The following is a 22,939-nucleotide window of genomic DNA, read 5'->3' as shown; positions in this document are numbered from 1 at the left end:
AAAGGTTTTTGGATTACGCCTCCATCATCCAACATGGTCAGTTATCAGTGCTGATGCAGGTTGGAGGAAAGACTATAACAGCCCAGCCCAGGAGTCTGTTCAGCTGCCTCAGCTATTGTAGTTGGAGTCAGTCAGGGCCCTGCCCTTCTAGGCCAGGTGAGAAAAGGCCTGCAAGGCAGACAGCGGCGGAGGAAGCCGTTTTCAGGCACCTGGGGTGGCGCAGACGCCGCAGTGAGTGCCGCGCGGCATTTTGTCACCTCAGTGGTGACACCCGGGGCAGCCAGCACCCCCTTCCTCCGCCCCTGAAGGCAGGGAGCAAGTCCCCCAGAACTCACAACCAAGATACCCTATAGTGAGCAATGCTTTTGGGAGGCTCACTAGGAAGGCTCAAATGTGATACCCCTGTTATGAACCCCTGCGCCCACAGCAACTGGTGTTTGGAGGTAGATTGCCACTGAACACTTAGGTCAGGGGTCAGCAAACTTTTTCAGCAGGGGACCGGTCTACTGTCCCTCAGACCTTGTGGGGGGCCGGACTATATGGGGGGGGGGTAATGAACGAATTCCTATGACCCAGAAATAACCCAGAGATGCATTTTAAATAAAAGCACACATTCTACTCATGTAAAAACATGCTGATTCCTGAATCATCCATGGGCCGGATTTAGAAGGCGATTGGGCCGGATCCAGCCCCCAGGCCTTAGTTTGCCTACCCATGACTTAGGTTCTATACCACCATTATGGCTAGTAGCAGTTGAGAGTCCTATCCTCCCATGACCCCTAGTGAACTCATGATTCAGGTGAGATTCAGATCCAAGACTTCTGGCTCAAAGCCTTCACAAGATGAAGAGAAAGCAACACAGAGATGGAAATAAAGGGCCTGTAAAATCACCCGCACTTGACCTTGCAGCAGAATGTTCCAAGAGAGCACTCAAAGAAATAATTAAAAGCAGATTCGTTATTGTTGGTTGAGACTGATAGAAAAAGGAGAACAAAAAGAAGATTAAAATGCCAATAGGAGAGAGGGGGAAAGAAAAAGAGAGAAGAAAATAAATATGTTTCCTTCCAGAGTCATTATCGCACCATTACAGTGATTTACTGGTCCTCAAATGCAAGGAACAATGAAAAGGGAAGAAAAGGCAGCAGTTGACTCCTGGTATTATTATTCTTAAGCTATGGTAACAGGGGAAATTTAGCTTGGCTTTTTCTCAAGCAGCAGGAGGCCACGACAGCAGGATCTTAAAAGCTATCTGAGGACAAGTTGAGGAAGAAAAGGAAGAAAATACAATAACAGCATCAACCGGATGTTTAGGCAACAAAAACCGCAGGCAGAAGCCTTATTTAGCAGCTCATCCATTAAACAAATGAAGCAGTTAAAAAATATATACAAATTAAACACACACCAGAATTTCAGCCTCGTGGTACATACACACAAACACTTTCCCCTCCCCTGATAGGGGATGAAGCTAGTGGTGTTAAATTCTTAAGAATAATATTTTGGAGAATATTCTCTATTGAGAATATTAGAGAATTTTCATTTAAAATGGGAGAATCTTCATTTTAATGCATTGAAAATGATATATAATTAGTTATATATAATTAGTTAATATAGTTGATAAACAAAACTATATGCATACATATAAAAAGAAGCCATTAACATTAAATTTATTATGATAATATATTTCAGTATGTTAGTCTCTGGTAAATAGCACCTTGTACCATTGAATGGCACTGCAGAAACCAGTTACTGGCACTACATAAAAATGTCAACTGTTTAAATCAAGACCACCTCACATGCTATTACACATAATTGTATAGGCCTAGTGTATAAAGCATTAAAGCTACTTTCTGTAAAAAAATAAATCACACTGTATGGCCAAGGGTATAGAATTCCTAAGATTAAGGTCACACCAAAATAGAAAAAAGGCTATTACATATAGTTGAAATACATACAAATTCAAATGTTCATCAAATTAAATGAACAGCATTTTTATAACTAAAATAAAAATGTTTTCTGTAGCTCACACTTCAGAACTGCCAATGGTGAATGACACAATGCCCAGTAAAGAAACTGGATATAAAAAAAAAATCATTATTCATTACTTACACTGGCAATATCACAGCATGACTTATTATTTACTAGATTTTTTAAATGTGGGTTGTAAAACTGGTTCTTACAAATTTACAGTTTATGGAGAATATTCTCCGGGGAATTTTCTAGCAGAGAATAAGAATATTCTCATTCCCAATAATATTCTCCAGAGAATATTCTCACCTCACATCACTAGATGAAGCAGAGATGCCCAGCTTAACCCCTGCTGTGATACGGCCAGTGTTCTGATTCGCCATTCACAGCATAAGGTGACCTATCACAGGCGGGGAGGTATGTTGCCTGGGCCAAGTCCTCCTGTTTGCTACTCTTGTTCTTCTTGTTCCCGATGTTCCAATAAACCCTTTTGAGCTGAATCTCAGTATTGGGTCATGCATGCCTGAACCCACCTACACTTCAGCACCCATCAGATATAACTAAGGGGCTGTACCTTTTAAAGTCCGGCCAAATTTCCCCCCAGAAAAATTGATTAGGAAGCTTTCTTATCCCAAGTAAGGCCACCGGTCCAGGTCAGTACATTGGTACCTCAGGTTAAGTACTTAATTCGTTCCGGAGGTCCGTACTTAACCTGAAACTATTCTTAACCTGAAGCACCACTTTAGCTAATGGGGCCTCCTGCTGCTGTCGCGCCACCATCGCGTGATTTCTGTTCTAATCCTGAAGCAAAGTTCTTAACCCGAAGTACTATTTCTGGGTTAGACGAGTCTGTAACCTGAAGTGTCTGTATCCTGAAGCGTATGTAACCCGAGGTACCACTGTATTGTCTACACCAGGGATGTCCAACAGATCGATCGCAATCTACTGGTCGATCATGGGGTATTCCTGGTCGATCCTGGTTGATCACATGATCCTGGTCGATCCCGCCCCCCCCCCCAAGCCTTCCCAGAAGAAGCTCAACCACTGTGGCTGTTCCTCCCCCCAAAAAAACTCAACAACTTTGGTCAATCCAATGGGTAGATAATTGCCAGTGTTTTTATAGTGGGAGTAGAACGCAGTCTCTTGAGAGTTGGACATCCCTAGTCTACACTGATGGCCAGTGGCTCTCTGGGATTCAAGATGGGGTACATTCCCAGCCCTACCTGGAGATGCCAGGGGTTAAAGCTGGGACTTTTATAAAACAACAACAACAACAGCCACATAATTATTTTCCATTTTAAAAAATAGTGTGGAAATTGTTTCCAAAGCTGCTTCTAAACAGGTACAGGTAGGTAGCCGTGTTGCTCTGCCGTAGTCAAAACAAAATTTAAAAATTCCTTCCAGTAGCACCTTAGAGACCAACTAAGTGTGTTATTGGTATGAGCTTTCATGTGCATGGACACTTCTTCAGATACAGCAAACCTTTTTAGAACTAAAATATCCGCCTGATGAAGTTAAACAACAGATCAACAGAGCCAGACTGATACCCAGAGAGAAGTTGCTACAAGACAGACCCAAAAAAGAAAACAACAGATCACCACTAGTAAATCACATACAGCTCCAAGTTAAAACAGTTCAACACATCATCAGAGATCTACAACCCCTCCTAGACAATGACAGTTGTCTTTCTCAAGCTCTGGGAGGAAGACATTTCATTGCCTACGGACAGCCACTCAATCTTAAACAACTCCTCACCCACAATAATACAACAACCAGACTTAACATGGACACTGGTACGAGAGCTTGCAGTAAACCCAGATGCCAACTTTGCTGCCACATACACCTGGACAACACCATTACTGGCCCCAACAACATCAAACATACCAGTATCTGAAGAAGTGTGCATGCACACGAAAGCTCACACAAGGAACAAATTTAGTTGGTCTCTAAGGTGCTACTGTTTCTAAACAGGTAAATTATCCAGGACACTGAGGAAGATGCAAAGTGTCAGCCTGGCAGCCAACCCTGGCCCTGTCTATACATTTCAAGCAGTGCCATGCCATTTTAAAGTTATGGCTTCCCCCACAGAATCCTGGGAACTGCACTGCATTATGGGTGTTGAGCTGCAATTCCCAGAGTTCCCTGGTAAGAAGAATTGACTGTTAAATCAATCTGAGAACATGCCTTCCAACATTCAGGTGAAGAAAAGTAGGGCAAGGGGGGCTGGAGGAGGAAGGCAGAGGCACCTAGAGCCATGGTGTGTGTGTGTGTGTGTGTGTTTAGTAGCTATGTCAGGGGAAGCCAGCAGTGGGGAGCAGCAGCAACATCCGTTGTCCACCACACAGCCCAGCCTTGCCTCACCCAGTGCCCCCTTCTTATTTCCAATGAAGCAGAGTGGGAATGGAAGAGCAGCAATTGGGTGGGAGGTAGGGTGGGAGGGGCCATGGGGCACCAGAGAACTATGAATGGTTAAAGGTAAAGGGACCCCTGACCATTAGGTCCAGTCGTGGCCGACTCTGGGGTTGCGGCACTCATCTCGCTTTATTGGCTGAGGGAGCCAGAGTACAGCTTCTGAGTCATGTGGCCAGCATGACTAAGCCGCTTCTGGCAAACCAGAGCAGCGCACAGAAATGTCGTTTACCTTCCCGCCGGAAGGTATCTACTTGCACTTTGATGTGCTTTCGAACTGCTAGGTTGGCAGGAGCAGGGACCGAGCAATGGGAGCTGACCCCATCGTGGGGATTCGAAGCGCCGATCTTCTGATCGGCAAGTCCTAGGCTCTGTGGTTTAACCCACAGCGCCACCCACGTCCCTATGAATGGTTGCAGAGGTCTTAATTGGGAGTTAATTCTCTACGGTGCCAGGGCAGAGGGATAAGACAGAATCTGTGATTACTGAAGAGTGATAGCAATTGTCCCGGCAAAATAGTGAGAATGGGGGGTATGTGAGAACTGCAGCTCTGTGAAAACAACAGGGATCTTTAAAAAAGAACAACACTTTTCAGCACCCTTAACAAACTACACTTCCCAGACTTCTTTGGGGAAGCCATGGTTTTTATTGTGGTATCATGGTGTTTTAGGTAAAGATAAAGAACCCCTGGCCGGTTTAGTCCTGTTTTCAGGGATGCTGGTGGCGCTGTGGTCTAAACCACTGAGCTTCTTGGGCTTGCTGATAAGAAGGTCGGTGGTTCGAATCCCCACGATGGGGTGAGCTCCCATTGCTCGGTCCCTGCTCCTGCCAACCTAGCAGTTCGAAAGCACGTCCATGTGCAAGTAGATAAATAGGTACCACTCCGGCGGGAAGGTAAACGGTGTTGCCATGCACTCTGGTTTCTGTCACGGTGTTCCGTTGCGCCAGAAGTGGTTTAGTCATGCTGGCCACCTGACCCGGAAAGCTGTCTGTGGACAAACACCAGCTCCCTTGGCTTGAAAGTGAGATGAGCACCGCAACCCTATAGTCACCTTTGACTGGACTTAACCATCCAGGGTCCTTTTTATCATAGTATTTTAGATGTATAGTGCAGATATGGCAAAAGTTAAGGTGCGGGGATGGGAACTGGAGTCGGCAGCTTAGCTTTTTCACAATTCAGGCAGGGAAATAACAAGTTCAGCCCTGTCCCAACCCAGCTGAAAGGCTGCTCTAGATTTTGCCCTCCAACCCTAGAGGAATATCAGAGAGCTCCACATGCCCTTTCTAACATGTCCAACTTGGAGACATTAGTGAAATTGTTGGTCTCCTCACAACCTCTACCAGCTCCGGAAGGCCTGTGTTTTACACACACACACACACACACACACACACACACACACACACACACACATATATATATATATATGCATGAAAGCCTGAGGTGTTTGTGGATAATGGCAGCCTGCCAAAAGACCAAACTGTCTCATGTAAAAAGGTTGGCTGCATTATTAATAAAGACATTAAATTCCAGCAGGGCTTCTTTTAATGGTGCAGCCACATGTATTCCTCACAAGGAGGAGGGAGGCAAAATAAAGACATCTTTAAGAATCTCGCTTTAGTTCAACCTCTTCATTTCTTTCCTATTTGTTTAGGTGATCTATCAAAGGCTGTTGGCTGGCTGGATTATTTTTAGCCAGACTGTCTCAGTCCGTGACATCTTTATTTTAAATATTGTTATTCTTGTCCTAGGCTACGTAAGGAAACCTGGCCAAAGCGGAGATACTATCACAGGGCTGGCTGCGGCTGATGATTAATTTCTGGAAAGAAACAGCCATCCCAGAAAACTCCATCCTTTGTCCCTGCTTTCAAATCACAGATGTGTGCACAGACGAGCTGTGGTCCGGGAATAGAGACATTCTGCACATGCCTCAGGGCAGTAATTTCATTTCTGATATTTGATTATTCCTTCCGTTTTAAAACAAAGGGTTGAATCCAACTACGTTTTGCTTAAAGTAGACCCACTGAAATTGATAGACCCAAGGCTGCATACTGAGAGCACTATGTTCAGTTTTCTGGATAATTTCCACGTTTTATGTGATCTTTCGCACAATGAAAAAGACACTCCTGAAAAAAACTAGTGGGACCCTAGCACTCATTTCCATGTTGTTCGCTCCCAGAAAAACCTTGTTAACCCAGAAAATCATGAGAGTTTTGGAATGTAATTACAATGATGCTTGTTCAGAGGTCTTAATTCCTTAAAAGGAATGTTAGATTCCAGGATAAAAGTGATAGAATTATAATGAGGAAAACTAATCTGAATGCACCCTCTGTTAAGCATGGGCATAATAGTTTGGGTTAAGTTTCAAAGATGTGGGGGTGAAAAGGAAGGTAAAACTCCCTGGCAAGTGGGAACACTCACAACTGCAACCAGGGATAGAGGAAACATTGGATTCACTTTACATTTAAAGGCAAACCTATTGAAACTACCAAAACAATACACAAATGGAAACATAGGACTCAGCTATCCAGCTGCAAATAAAACGGGTTTTAAGTGCGTTGCAAAGTGCAATATATAAATGTGATACTAGGTAGTGATGGTGAGCTATGGCAAATTCAATATATTTTTCAAACTGCTTTTTTTAAAAGCATTTTCATGGCATTTTTAATATGTGTGCAGATTGCACCCTGGTCATCCTTTGAAATTGCCACTTCTCCGAATTTTGCAATGTAGTTCTCCAGCCAAACAATGTTTACAGAAATGCATAAACTAGGGCAGTGGTGGCCAAACTTGGCCCTCCAGCTGTTTTGGGACTACAACTCCCATCATCCTCGACCACTGGTCCTGTTAGCTAGGGATGATGGGAGTTGTAGTCCCAAAACAGCTGGAGGGCCAAGTTTGGCCATGCGTGGACTAGGGGAAAGGATGCTTTAAAAAAAAAATGCATTAAAAATGCCTGTGTAAGTGAAAACCACATACAAAAATGTGTTATTAAAAAAATGCAAGCTGAAATGGAAATATGGGGAACTGAATTTGAGAATGGAAAAATGAGATACTGGAGATGACAGATTCACTCGTCCCTAATAGTCACCCAGAGTTATTCCAGGTGGCTACCAAATATCCTCAATCCCAGACCCCTGATAATAAGGTTACATTATGTACCATCATTCCAGTGGCGTAGCGTGGGTTGTCAGCACCCGGGGCAAGGCAAGTAATTTGCGCCCCCTAACCCCTAACCTGCCGCCGCTGCCAGCTTCTTCTTGCTGCTGCCTGGTCTGGTCTGGTCTGGTGTGGTTCTCTCCCGCGCTCAGCACTGCACTGGGCGGCTGCTGCAGTGTCCCTCCCCCAGATAGTCCCTCGCTCTCTCTCCGCACTGCACACCTGGCACCCACCCCCTCCACAGTGGGCGGCGACGGCTCGGATCGGATTCGCACAGCCAGCACTGCAGTGAGAGAGAGTGAGTGAGCCAGGTAGGGGCAGAGAGCTGCGAGTGCGAGCACACCCCCCCCCCCGATGTTGCGCCTGGTGCGGCCGGCCCCCCTGCACCCCCCACGCTACGCCACTGCATCATTCTGACAGATGTAGGAATCTTGGATAAGTATCCTCAAGATGGTGTGCATGGTTCTCCCCCTCCTCATTTAGTCTCTGCAACAAGCCCGTGAGGTAGGTTAGGGCTAAGAGGCAGTGACTGGCCCAAGTTCATCCAACAAGCTTCAGGTCAAGTAGAGATTTGAACCCTGGTCTCCCAGGTCCTAGTCCAATACTCTAACCACTATACTGCACTGGCTCTCTTAGCTACAGTATAACCTGTGTCCATTTTTTCATTCATTCTTTCAAATGGAAAAAAGGTTAAAAAGCCATTTTGAGCTCTCTTTTTTTTAACCTCTACTTATGATAATTAACACTACTTACGTACTGCAAAACGATCTTTAAAACCCACTTGGTTTTCTCAATTGCCATTAATAATGCAGAAAGCTATATTACACAGCAGGATAAAAACCCAAGTAATTTAACATAGCACTTTATTAAAAAAAGCACAACAGCAATGCAGTTCTGGTGCTTCAATCAATTGGCAGCCTTGCTGACATTTCCTGGGACACAGTGACAGACAGCTGCCACCCTCGGTTTCCAGGGCAGACTCAGACTGATGATAGATGAAGAATGCAGTGAAGGCATGTATTCATCTCTCTGTGTATGTGTGTACATGTATGCTTATGTATATAACCAACCCCCCTACAAATATATGGGGTGGATGGGGTGTTAGGAGAGGGGTAGTACTGTAGTACCTCTGGTGGGGGACACATGGTACTCCTTCTGGGGGCGTTTGTTCATCTTTGGTCCCCACCATGCACTCACCTCTCACCTGTGGCTCCGAAAAGCATGCAACAGCGGCCACACCCCAGGAAACGGCTTTGACTGGACAGCTAAACCAGGTGAGGGTAGCCGGTGGGTCTCAAACCCTCAGTGAGTTAGGGACTCTGCCTGCATGCAAAGACAGGGTCTGGTGGGTTGAGCAAACAAGACCAATGGTGAGTACAACAGTGAAGAAAGTGGTTTCAGCATATCGTCAGGAGAAGAAAAGGCTAAGGAGTCAATCCAGAGGGGAGTCTCTAAGATGGTTGGATGGCGCCTTGTACACCTCCTTCTGGCCAAGCTGGTGCCAAACGTATTGCTCTGCTTTCATTTGGACCACATCAGCAAGGCTGAGAGGAGGGTCCTGTTTTCTGGACAGCCCAGGACCTCCATCCACGCTGCCCAGGCTTGCACTCTAGGAAGGTAATTTTGTTGTTGCTAATGCAGCGGTTTGACTTAACCCACAGAGGCGCACTCCATTGTCTCTCGAGATAGACAGACAAACACACACACATACACAAACCCATGCACACACACTAAGATTATCTTTGGATTCTCTCTCAATACCCTATTTTTTTCTTTTACTTTCTTTTATAATGCAGCTTTTATTAATACATTAAAGAACAATGCTAGCTGGTGTCAAGAAGGCTGCCACCGCCGAGAAACTAATAAAAAGAAAAGGCAGAGGAATACAAGAGCAATGCAGGGGGAAAATATTAGAAACCAAATTGCATTAAGGATTGGAGCTGACAAATAAAATGGTACGCCGGCAGAACATCTCTCGTTTTAATCTGAATTTATTATTTGGGCCGTGCTCTGCTCTTTGAAGAAACTCTCAGCACGAAGAGTCTGCTGTAGAGGAAGGGAAGTTGAAGCTTCTCCCCTGGGCCAGAGGTGGGTGCTACTCATTACTCCAGTCGTCTGCCAGCCTGTGGTGGATGGTGCCTGTTGGAACTGGAGCAGCAGAAGGCAGGGAGGCCCAGAATCAGCGATAGGCAGAGCCAGAGCCCCCACCCTTCTCCCTCTGGAGTTCTCTAAGGGCAACACTGAGACCAAGGAAGTGGAAGCTGAAATTCAGTCCCACCCTCTGGACTGGTGGTCAGTAGGAGGACAGGTAGGTTGGGGCTGGCTGAGGGCAGACTGGGATTGGTGGGGCAGTGCCCCTTTCATCCTAACTGACCAACTTCCACCAATGCCATCCTGCACCAACTGCTTATCCCAAAGGCAGAAGAGGCGTGTGAATATAAAGTGCCTACTGGGGGAAGGGGAATTGGCAGCAAACTCAACAGTGATGAGGCATGGCATACGGCAGCCTTTGCAAACTGGTGCCCTCTAGCTGACTGGAAGGACAGATCCTGAAGCTGAGGCTCCAATACTTTGGCCACATCATGAGAAGAGAAGACTCCCTGGAAAAGACCCTGATATTGGGAAAGATGGAGGACACAAGTAATGATAATAATTATTTATTATTTATACCCCGCCCATCTGGCTGGGTTTCCCCAGCCACTCTGGGCGGCTTCCAACAAAACACTAAAATACAATAATCTATTAAACATTAAAAGCTTCCCTAAACAGGACTGCCTTGAGATGTCTTCTAAAATTTTGGTAGTTATTTTTCCCTTTGACATCTGGTGGGAGGGGAGTCCTCCTGGGCAGCAACAGCAGTCCTTATGAGGCCTGTCTGGCCCCGCCCTGGGCTAGGTGGTGAGTGGCAGGAGCAGGGCCCTTAGGCACTCGCACAGGGAGAAGGGGATGACAGAGGACAAGATAGTTGGACAGTGTTCTCAAAGCTACCAACATGAGTTTGACCAAACTGCGGGAGGCAGTGGAAGACAGGAGTTCCTGGTGTGCTCTGCTCCATGGGGTCACAAAGAGTCAAACACAACTAAACAACTAAACAACAAGCTGACTGCTGGACTCCCAGTCAAGAATGGCCATTAGTCAGAGATAATGGGGAAAGTTGTACAATGGCATTGAGACAATACTAGATTGTGGAAGGCTGCTTTAGAGCCTTGGCCCTTCACCCTTCATTACTTTGTCAAAGTGAACTAGCTGGCAATGGACCCTCCCTTTTGGTTGCAGGGAAAGGCTGGACCAGGTGCTTAATGGATTCAGGAAGGAATCTGAGAGCTCAGGAGTGTTAACTAAAGCAAAACCTGATGGCTTATACAAGAGCTTGACAATACCTCTCCGGCCAAGGGAAGAACCTGGGAGAATCTGTTGGATTTTCAGACCCAAAATAATTAACCAAAGAAGCAGCAGAGCAGCAAAATACCAGCTTGTTGCAACCCTAGCAGTTAGGATACACCTCTTGACCAAATGGGTGTGATAAAATAGACACAGAAGATATCTTTCAGTGATACAGCATATCCCCATTGCATGCGGGAGGTCCCTGATTCAATTCCTGACATCTCCAGATAGGGCCTGGAAAGACCTCTGCCTGAAATCTTGAAGAGCAGCTGTCCATCAGAGTAGACCAGGGGTAGGAAACTTTCTCAGGCTGAGGGCCGCATCCCCTTATAGGCAACCTTCAAAGGGCCACATGCCAATAGTGGGTGGGGTCTGGGGCAAACGTGGGCAGGGCACCAGGTCAAAAAGTTGCCTTTGTACAGTAGACTGGTTTCCACATGGCCCTTTGTGTTCTCTACCCGGAGAAGCAAGAGGCATCATCAAACTGCAAGGACACATCCCAAATGAACAGTTGTGGGGTGTAAAACAAGGGGAGTATGTGAGGCCTGGAGAGAGTTCTGAGGAGCAGAGAGAGAGAGAGGCCTGGAATGGCTACATTCAGCCCCCTGACTAATGGCTCTGCACCCCTGGAAGAGACTGTACCACTACGCTATAGACCAAGTATGGGAAACCTCCAGATGATGCTGCACCACAACTCCCATCAGCCCCAGAAAGCATGAACTTTATTATGCCTGGGGTGATGGGAAATGTAGTTCAGCAACTTCTGGAGGGTTGGCGATTCCTCACACCTTCCGCACAACAACAGAGTGATTTGTTATAAAGCAGCTTTTCTGAGTACCTCAAAAGAGTGATAGCTAGAATGGAAACCTATGGGGTTTCAGTATAGATCATTTTTACCCACAGCTCCCTTCCTTCCAGCCTAAAATTCATTTTTATTTTTATTTCTTTGCCATACATGTCTTATCGCTCTCCTAAGGGAGAGGCAATTTTAGCAGGCGCTGTTTGTCAGGCAAGGGGGAGAAAACCTACTTCTGCAACGTTTCTGTCTTCTGTGCAGTTTTTTAAGAGGAAACAAGGTAAAGGAGGTTCATTTTTCAAGCTGTAGTTTCTTGGGTTTCTTTCCTATCCCTTCACAACACACACACACACACACACTTTGGAAAGGAAAAACAGGACTGTGGCACCGGTGCAATACAGGGGTGGACAAATAAGCATGTGTGACAATTTTGAAATTTTATATAAGCTGAAGTGAGAGGCAGTGAGGTGTAGTGGTTATTGTGTTGGACTATAACCTGGAAGAACAGGGTTCACATCCACACAGGTGACATTAGGCCAGTCACTGTCTCACAGCCTGACCTACCTCAGAAGGTCGTTGTGAGGATAACGTAGATGGGGAGAGACTCAAACTCCTTAGAGGAAATATATTGATATAAATGCAATTGATAATACATCCATTCCATCTCAACCATGTGTATTTTAAAATATGTATTTTATGCACCAAATATGTGCAAACACACATATGCATTCCTAAGTGTAGTTTATCCTAAAGCATGTTCTGCATTTGCATACTTTACTTTAGCAGAGAATTATATTGCAAAATTCAGAGAAGTGCTAAAGCTAAAAGCTAATAATATTCCGATTTGTGCATTAGTCTGAAAGGTATGGATCAAGTCGGTTCAGATCTGAATTCACAGAAATTTAATCCCCGAAGAACCTCAAGCACAATCCCCTTAGGTGGGAGCCTGACCCACTTATAGCAGAGTCTTCTATATAGTGTCGATCTCCAAGGAATTTTTGGAAAAACAAACAAACCTAGCTGTAATACTATAAGCCACACTAAATCACTACAAGCCTATTACCAGAGAAAGGTGAGCCTGCAATTCTAAATTACAGTGTAGAACATCACTGAACAGAAGCTGTGCAACAGTTATCTAGTCCTTGTTTAAGAAATTGAACTCAAGCATCAGAGCAAAACCTCATTGATCTTAAGTACAGCAGCTTCTGGGGAAAAATTGTAATTTCCCAGAGAATAAAAACTCAGGGTTTGTTTTTTTAAAAAAGATTTTTAAGTCTCCAGAGGAAATATATATCAGGGCACGGTCTTCTCAGTGGTGGTGCCACAATCAATACCCTGCCCTGGGCAAACCCACCAAGAGAGCAATGAAAACAAACCGTCAACAGGGTTGATAGTGGAACCTCCAAGACGGCATGCAAACATGGTTCTCCCCTTCCCATCTTATCCCTGCACCAATCCTGCAACGTAGGCAAGGCTGAGAGACTGTGACTGCCCAAGGTCTCCCAGTAAGCTTCATGGCTAAGAGAGCATTTGAACCCTTGTCTCCCAGGTCCTAGTCTGCCCTCTGAGCACTACAACACACAGGCTTAAATACTTCAAAGTAAATAAATATGCCCAAACAGTTCTCTAATGAAAAGTATGAGCACACACCTTAGAAATGCAGCCAACAGTCTCCTGCACAACCTTGCAGAAGTCTCGTTCATCCAGCATCTTGTCTTCCAGTAACCCTCTCCCATTGTTCCTCTCTAGTAGTAGGAATTCAGAGAGAAACTCTCTCTAAAAATGGAGCGTCCATTTAGCAGCCATTGATAGACCCATCCAGGAGTTCTCCTCCCCCCCTCCCCAACCCCTTTTCAAGGCCATCTAAATCAAGAGCCATCTTCACATTTTGTGACAGCAGATTCCGTAAATTGGTTTAGAGGGCACGCGGAGAGTTATTAGGTGTTCTGTCATTTTTATGCTCTATTATTGTCACCTGAAAGATGTTTTTGGTTGCTGTTTTTTTAACAACAGTGACTTGTCAACCCTAATTCACCCAGCACACCAACACAGACAATGACATCCAGAAGAATTCTGAATTACCACTACCAACAAGAGAATGTCCAGTGAGAGTCATCCTCACTATTGGGCAGCATGAGGCAGGCTCCTCAGGCAACGGATGCTTCAGGGGCTCCATTGAGGAAGGATTGCTGTAGAGGTGAGGGCCCTTTTTCAGCCTGAGGAACACGTTCCCTTCTGGCCAACCTTCCAGGGCTCACATGCCAGTGGTGGGCCTGGCCAGAAGCAAAGGTGAGCAGAGGAGCAAAGGCAGATTGTCCCTTTGTACAGCAGCCTGTTTGACACACACCCCATTCTCTACCCTCCATCTAGGCGAGCAAGAGGCATTATCAGATTTTGAGGACAAACTTAAAAAACACTGGGACTGCAAAGCAGGGCCAGTGAAGTGTGTGGCCTCAGAAGAAAGGGCCTGGAGGATCATATTTGTCCCAGGCTCCCACTTGAAGTTCTCCAATCCTAAGGCAGTATGAGGCAGCTGCCACCTCTTATCCCTTCCCCACACCCCAGTTTCCAGCTACTGAAGTAGGATTCAGCTGCCCATCTGGTCATCTTCCACATGTGCAATTCATGGCAGGCATCTTGCCCTTTGCTCCCATGTGTATGTAGCAACATGTCTTGAACAAGCCCTGCAGCCAGATTTTCTAGAGAGATGCACACTGCAAGAACATCAACATCAACCTGTAGCACAATTTAAATGAACAACTTCAAAAAATGAACCTTTTTCTCCAAAAGAGCAACTCATTGCGTGCTGTTCTGTAAACCCTGAATTATTTCAAGGTTGCTTGCAAGTGTATGCAAGCCACCTACTATTAGCACATTGTGTTGTAGACAGTGCGGAATGCAAGGAGACACAAAAGACAGGAAAGGAGAAAGAGGTGTTCAAACACAATCCTTGCTTCGGAAGCAGATAATGGAGGGAGGCCTTCAAACTGGAGCATTTCGAAGCATCAACAACAACGCCACACCCAGGCAACACAGAGAGATATTATGCGATTGTCAGAATTACGTTTCCTTCCCTTGACCTTTTTCTCGCTTCAATAGCAATCTAAACTTGTATTTTGCAATAGGAGTTGGCATTTCTTTGTAGTGGGGGATGTGTAGACATATGCAGAACACAGAGTGGATGATAAAGCAAGCTTCAAAAACAACAAACACCCTGTTTATGTTCACGGCACGCCAGGATGCAGAAGCCATCTCCTGCCAATCAACAGCATAGAATAATAGAAGTATAAAGTTGGAAGAGGGACCCCCAAAGGCCATCTATGCCAGTCCCCTGCAATGCAGGAATCATAGTTAACGAGTCCCTGACAAATGGCCATCCAACCTCTCTTTAAAAATCTCTAATGAAGGAGAGCTCACCATCTTCTAAGGGAGTCCATTCCACTGTCAAACAGCTCTTGCTGTCAGAAAGTTCTTACCAGTGTTTTGTTGGGATCTCTTTTCCTGTCCTTTGAATGCTTTAGTTCAGGTCCAACCATCTGGAGCAGCAGAAAGCAAGCTTGCGCCATCTTCCATTTGACAGTCCTTTAGCTATCTGAAGATGATCATTGTTATGTACTGAAGTTCTCACCCTGGGCCAGCAGGGGGATACTGTAGATAGTTATACAAATAAGGGATCGAAAGTGACGTTCAGTGATTGGATAGTTCTAGAAAATTGTTACAGTTACGTTGTACTGGAGCTCTATATAAGCAGGCTGACTGAACCCTTCAGTTCAGTTCTGTTCTGGCCTCTGAATAAACAAGAGCTGTTTGAAGAACTTTGCTTCAGGATGAGAACAGAAATCGTGCAGCGGTGGCACAGCAGCAGCAGGAGGCCCCATTAGCTAAAGTTGTGCTTCAGGTTAAGAACAGTTTCAGGTTAAGAACAGACCTCCAGAACGAATTAAGTTCTTAACCTGAGGTACCACTGTATTACTTCCCTTGATCTGGATACAGTCATACCTCATGTTGCATCAGCTTTAGGTTACGTCTTTTCAATTTGCGTCCCGCGGCACTCCGGAAGTACTGGAATGGTTACTTCCAGGTTTTGCTGCTCGTGCATGCGCAGAAGCGCTAAATCACGCCGTGCACATGCGCAGATGCAGTGCTTATGGATGCCAACACTGCGAGTTGCGGACATGCCTCCAGGACGGATTACGTCCGCAACTCGAGGTTCCACTGTACTATACTTCTGTTGATGCAACCTAGAATAGCCTTAGCTTTTTTTTTGCTGCTGCTTCACACTATTAACTCATGTTAAGCTTGTGGTCCACTAAGACCCCTGAATCCTTTTCACAAGCCAGGTGTGTCCCTCCCCATCCTATATTTGTGCATCTGATTTTTCCATTCTAGGCACAGCATGCATTATTATTTAAAGATTGCAAGAGCAACATACAAAAAGTCCATTTGGCTCAGAACTCTGCTTTCCAAAACGGCCAATCAAATGCCTCCAAGAAGCCCACAAGCAGCGTGCAATGGTGAACGCCTACATGGAGGATCCTTTTAGCAATAGGTAGGCCTTACTTTGTCCAACACCCTTTAAAGCCATCTAAACCAGTAAACAAGCCCTCCACGCATTGCTACCTCAAAAGCCAATGGGGGCTCCCAATCAATACAGCATTAAATATCAAAAACTTCCCTAAACAGGGCTGCCTTCAGATGTCTTTTAAAAATAGGATAGCTGCTTATTTCCTTGACATCTGATGGGAGGGCGTTCCACAGGGCGGACGCCACTACCGAGAAGGCCCTCTGTCTGCTCCCTGTAACCTCACTTCTCACAATGAGGGAACTGCAGGAAGGCCCTCCGCGCTGAATCTCAGTGTCTGGGCTGAACGATGGGGGTGGAGACGCTCCTTCAGGTATACAGGACCAAGGCCGTTTAGGGCTTTAAAGGTCAGCACCAACACTTTGAATTGTGCTCGGAAACTGGGAGCCAGTGCAGATCTCACAGGGTCGGTGTTATATGGTCCCGGCGGCCACTCCCAGTCACCAGTCTAGCTGCCGCATTCTGAATTAATTGCAGTTTCCGGGTCACATTCAAAAGTAGCCCCACATAGAGCACATTGCAGTAGTCCAAGCAGGAGATAACTAGAGCATGCACCACTCTGGCGAGACAGTCTGTGGGCAGGTAGGGTCTCAGCCTGTGTACCAGATGGAGTTGGTAGACAGGTGCCCTGGACACAGAATTGACCTGAGCCTCCATGGACAGCTGGGAGTCCAAAATGACTCCCAGGCTGCACACCTGCTCCTTCAGGGGCACAGTTACCCCATTCAGGACCAGGGAGTTCCCCACCCCCGGCCACCCCCTGTCCTCCATAAACAGTACTTCTGTCTTGTCAGGATTCAACCTCAATCTGTTAGCTGCCATCCATCCTCCAACCGCCTCCAGGCACTCACACAATACTGTTGATTGGATGAAGTGACCCCACGGCCCACAGAGTTAGGTAGTGAATTTATGTTGATCTGATGGTGCAGAAACCATTTCAAAACAACACGTGAAGCTCTGGACATAATGGGAGGAGTCTCATGCTGCAAGAAAAAGCTCCTCCCCTTGAACAGAATTAACTCTGGTGGCACATGGCCTGCGGAGTACGGCTACCAATCAATATTTTGCAGATGGGATTCCTGCACATACTAGGAATGTAAAAAGGTACAGTGGTGCCCCGCAAGATGAACGCCTCGCAAGACGGAAAACCCGCTAGACGAAAGGGTTTTCCGTTTTGGAGGCGCTTCACAAAACGAATTTCCCTATGGGGTTGCTTCGCAAGACGAAAATGTCTTGCGAGTTCCCGCAGTTTTTTTTCACTTTTTCCAGCCTTTTCCTAAGCCGCTAAGCCGCTTAACAGCTGATCCGCTGATAAGCCGCTTCTTAGCTGATCGCTAAAAGCCGCTAAACCGCTAATAGCGCTAATCCACTAAGCTGTCAATGGGCTTGCTTCGCAAGACGAAAAAAACGCTATACGAAGAGCCTCACGGAACGGATTAATTTCGTCTTGCGAGGCACCACTGTAAAGGTAAAGGTACCCCTGCCCGTACGGGCCAGTCTTGCCAGACTCTAGGGTTGTGCGCTCATCTCACTCTAAAGCGCTGTCCGCAGACACTTCCGGGTCACGTGGCCAGCGTGACAAGCTGCATCTGGCGAGCCAGCGCAGCACACGGAACGCCGTTTACCTTCCCGCTGGTAAGCGGTCCCTATTTATCTACTTGCACCCAGGAGTGCTTTCGAACTGCTAGGTTGGCAGGCGCTGGGACCGAATGATAGGAGCGCACCCCGCTGCGGGGATTCGAACCGCTGACCATGCGATCGGCAAGTCCTAGGCGCTGAGGTTTTACCCACAGCGCCACCCGCGTCCCTCTACTAGGAATGTAGGTTTGTGCAATTAAAGTAGATTAAAGCACTCTGCTACTCTGGTGTAACAAATCCACTGCAGGGAGGGAGATAACAAGATTTTTTTGCAGTTAGGTAAGTGATGAGAAAATGCCCTGAAAAGTGTGGGGTGAACGAAAGATTAATGGGAAGTCGCATTACCACCGTGCAAACAAATGTGGATTAAATCAGGATGAGTACCGTACTCGTTGAGGTATAACCTCTCTGCAAATAGGTAAAGGTAAAGGTACCCCTGCCCGTATGGGCCAGTCTTGACAGACTCTGGGGTTGTGCGCCCATCTCACTCAAGAGGCCAGGGGCCAGCGCTGTCCGGAGACACTTCCGGGTCACGTGGCCAGCGTGACATCGCTGCTCTGGCGAGTCAGAGCCGCACACGGAAACGCCGTTTACCTTCCCGCTGGTAAGCGGTCCCTATTTATCTACTTGCACCCGGAGGTGCTTTCGAACTGCTAGGTTGGCAGGCGCTGGGACTGAGCAGCGGGAGCGCACCCCGCCGCAGGGATTCGAACCGCCGACCTTTCGATCGGCAAGTCCTAGGCGCTGAGGCTTTAACCCACAGCGCCACCTGCGTCCCTCTCTGCAAATAAATTGGCACAAATGTGCAATAAAGACTGGGTACAGTCTAACCTTCCTCGGAAGTTTATGCAAGCAAATGAAGATGAATGCTCAATAAATAGGTCATCGGGGGGAGGCAAAAAATGCAAATCCAGGCCCAGAAGTGGCAATATTCATATACTGAATGTGAAGCTGCCTTATACAGGGCCAAACTAATGGTCCACCCTGCTCAGTACTGTCTACACTGTTTGGCAGTGTCTCTCCAGGAATTCAGGAAGAGTCATTCCTAGTCCTACATCAAGATGCTAGGAATTGACCCAGGGACCTTGTCTTGCAAAGAAGATGCTCTGTCATTGAGCTACAGCCCCCTTTCCACACATTATTCTGACCCGTTCAGGCTGCAAATAGGGCTTGCATAATAATAATAATAATAATAATAATAATAATAATAATAATAATATACACATACTTCCCTGTCATCGTTGTGTCATTGCTTATATTTATTATTTCTTGTTTCTAGGCTTGCTTATTATTAAGAAATGCTTTGTTCCCTTTGATGTTTTGAACTCATGCTTTATGTATGTGTTACATGGTGTCGAGGGCAACCTAATGGCCCTGCAGATGTTGGTAGGATTTGTGGTCCAGCAACATCTGGAGGGCATAAGGGTTGGGGAGGCTGGCCTAAAGGCCCGTTATCATTTTTCCAAGACACCTCATACAAAGCTACAACTACGTACAGGAACCCCACACATCTGGGCCAAAGGCTCAGCCTCATCCTCTACATGCAAGGAGTTTACATAGGGGTGGAATGTTAAAGATATCCCATATTTCACCCCCACCTGCAGTTGAATATAGGAAGCTGCCATATATATGGGTCCATTTAGCCCAGTATTGTCAACACTGACTGGCAACAACTCTCCAGGGTTTCAGACAGGGGGTCCTTTCCAGGCCTCCCTGGTGATTGCTCCTGGGACGTTTTGCCTTGTCAGTGAGCTATGACCCTTCTCCAGCTGAAGCTTGTAGACCCCACTGGACTGACAAAGATTTTACCCTGAATACCTCCCATCTACTAACAGGTGTACACTGCAAAGGTGGAATGCCTGTGCTCGGAGCACATGAACAGAAACAGCAATGGCCAGTATTTCTTGTGTAACAGGAACACAAACAAGGCTTTTTTAGTTCTTCCACATGCAACAGGGCAAAAAGTAAAGCAAGGAAGAGCTGCGAAGGCAGAAATCTCCGTATTCCTTTTCTTCAATTCCCCAGGTCTCTCTGTAGCTTTTCAACATGCACTTCCTCATTTCAGAGACACCTTATTCTCAAAGCCGGTGCTACAACAGGAGATCAGGGCCAACCCAGAGACAGTCATCAATTTCACTGCCACATGCTATAATGTAGATGAAATATTTTTGGCCAACACTTTTGATGTATCATAGGCAAAAAAAAAAAGGAAGAACTATTACAGCCTTAAGCAGCACCCTAAACAAAAGCTAACTGAAGCCATGTCCCTTCATGAGGACTGGCTGCATGTACAGGACAAGCTGGTGAAACTACTCTATTGTCCAGTTCACAAAGTAGATGGGAATGTCTTCCTTCCCCTTAAAACCTCCAGCCTAATGCAACATCTCGCAAGAGGTGCCTTCAGTTGCCCACTCCCCGGAAGAAGCATAAACCCTTCTTCCACAGTTTTACAAGCAACCCCACTGAATTGCTCCACCACCATAGATCCCTACATTTTGAGGTGTTCATCTGAGCATTCCTTACTTTGATGTAGGCATTGTTGAGTGTTTTGTTGTTTTAAAAGAGAAAATAAATGCAAAAATGTGTCAGAATGTTTGCATGCATGGACACTGGGTAGCAGGTTCTCAGCTTCCTCATCAACATTATTCCAAGGCCATTGCTAGGATGAATCACCCACTACAGAGTTTCTGCTTTTCATAGTAAAACTTTGCCCAATGCGCTGTGATGCCACCCATCCGACCTTACAGAATAAATGAATAATCAAACACACCCCCGGGTGACTCTTTCCCATTGACATCCGATTCTGCTGGAACAGAGGAAGCCTGGCTCTGTCATTAGCCATGTCTCTATCATGAGATCTGGGGAGCATCTTTTTTTTATGTGATTTCGCAGGAATGGAACATAGATCTCATTTGTAGCCGCTTAAAAAGGTGCTGTAAAACCCCAGTTAATCTCTCTCTCTCTTTCACACACACACATTTGAATATCTAGCCAGAGTGCTAATCAATATTATCTTAGGCAGGATTTAAAGATTAATAAATTGCCAGTGCGAACCCCAGTGAGTGGGGCAGATCTTGCCTGACATTTAAATTAAAAGAAAGATCAGGGCTCCCCGCTTTCCATTCACAAATCTTACAGCCGCTCCCCACAAACTCCCAGGAACAGCCTCTTGAGAAGTGGGGGGTGGGGGGAGGATGGAGTGGATAATCCCAGGCTCAGGAAGGCAGAGAAAGTTAAGAAAGATAAGGTTAATTGCTTCTTACCTTTGGAGAGCACCACCGCCAGGCTAAAGAGCAGAAGCCAGACCACCCGAGGCACCTTGCCCTGGCCAGGGGTCCCCATGGTGGGCTGCAGAAGAGAACTTAGATCCTTGCCACAAGGACTTCGCGATCAAAACAAATCCGGCTCCTGGCCATTTTTAACCCCTCTCACCCCTCCCGGGAAGAAAAGGAAGAAGAAGAGGTGGGGAGTGGAGAAGGTCATCTGCAGATCTTCAGACACATTTTCTCTCCAGCAAAGACTTGGCAGGTGGGGTTCCTTCCGTTGCCTGTCCTTACGGAAACTAGATTTCTTTTGTTTTTCAAAAAAGCATGTTCTCAATAACAAGGAATATTAAATAACACAAATAACATCTCCTGGGTTTGCATAATGGTGATCCGAGGTTGGGGGGGGGGGGGAGAGAGAGAGCGCCGATCTCCATATAAATAAACGCCAGCCGAGAGATCTAGGAGTAACGAGATGGAGGAGGCGAGGAAGAGGCGGGAGAGAGAGAGAAGGGGAGGCGATCGCTAATTCATTCCTGCAAACCGAGGTTTGGACGCGGGACGTTTAAGCAGAAGAACGCTCTTTTGCAGCGGGGAAATTGACAAGGCTTGGGGTGGAATTGATCGGGAGGAGAGAGGCAAAGGCTGCCTCCCAACACAGATCCGCTTGGCATTTTGTTTGGCGGCTGAAATTTCTTCTTCCTTTTTTTTAACAGATCCTGGCGAGGGTGGGGGAGGGATGCGGAGCGCAACGCAGCGGGGAGGGAGAAGCGCTAAAGTTTGCCTTTCGGTGGCTCGTTGCGCCTGGGAGAGGAGAAGGAGGCAGAGAGAGACACGGCACTGAAGAACGAAGGGAAAGGGAGGGGAGGGAATCAACTGATGGTTTTCCTTTCACTTAAACACGCACGCACAAACAAGGCGCTCTCTCCTCATTCACTTCTTGGGGTGGAGGGGAGAGGTTGGCGGGGGTGGGAGGAGGCGGAGCAGAGCAGGACCTCATCGCAAAAGAAACACCCTGGCTCTTCTCTGGAGGTGATGCTTTGGGGAAGCTGAGCCCGGAGACGAGAGATCACCGCTGGCTGGAGAAAGAGAGGCTGCCAGCCGAGAAGGGTTAGAGAGGGGGCTCTGTGTTGCTGTTGGTTTGTTTTTGCTTCCTCCACCCCTCCGCTCGCCTATTTTGTTTTGGCAATGGAATTTAAAATAAACAGTAAATTCCTGCCCGATCTGCAAGGGAGGTGGGGAAGGAAATAAAATTTTAGTTACATGGTGTCGTTTCCAATCCTGTCCTCAACAGCGCACATGGGAGAGAGGGGAAAGGAGAGGGGGGGGGAAACAGAAGATTTTGTTTTAATTTGGTTTTTTTAAACCCACCAGTAAAAACGAGGGAATTAAATAAACGCATCTTCTTTTTAGCTTTAGCTTACCCGCCCCCCCCCTTAGGCAACGCTACTGCCACTGCACACCCACCCCCCATCCATCAGTTCCCAGACAGTCAAGGTTTCAACCAATCCTGGAGCGGATTATCGAGAAAGATGGGCGGAGACGCGAGGGGGGGGGGAGATTCGCCCATCCCTTTAAGTTGCATCCACAGCCGCTTCAAAGGGAACGCGCGACCCGAGGAGGCGGGGCGCATGCAAATATGGAGAAAGAAAGCTCCGCCCCTTCAGCAAATCGCGCTCATCCCTCCCCCCCCCCCAGCCCACCTCCTGGACCTTGCGAGATGGAGACACGCTCCGCCCCCAGGG

General features: G+C 46.7%; 1 protein-coding gene across 2 annotated transcripts in view; it reads right to left on the bottom strand.

The window, feature by feature from the left end:
* LOC310833895 (transmembrane protein 132D-like) overlaps positions 1-22,198 on the bottom strand; it is a 455,572-nt gene extending 433,374 nt beyond the window's left edge. For both annotated transcript variants that reach the window (XM_083717002.1, XM_083717003.1), the window contains exon 1: positions 21,195-22,198. In XM_083717002.1, the coding sequence (XP_083573128.1) occupies positions 21,195-21,273 (79 nt within the window). In that variant the 5' untranslated portion in view covers positions 21,274-22,198. The remainder of the gene's footprint in view (positions 1-21,194) is intronic.
* Between the last annotated feature and the right edge of the window lie 741 nt (positions 22,199-22,939).

Source organism: Podarcis gaigeae (assembly GCF_964106915.1).
Source record: "Podarcis gaigeae genome assembly, chromosome: 16".
In the NCBI taxonomy this organism is placed as follows: domain Eukaryota; kingdom Metazoa; phylum Chordata; class Lepidosauria; order Squamata; family Lacertidae; genus Podarcis; species Podarcis gaigeae.
This window is presented reverse-complemented; position numbering and strand designations above follow the sequence as displayed.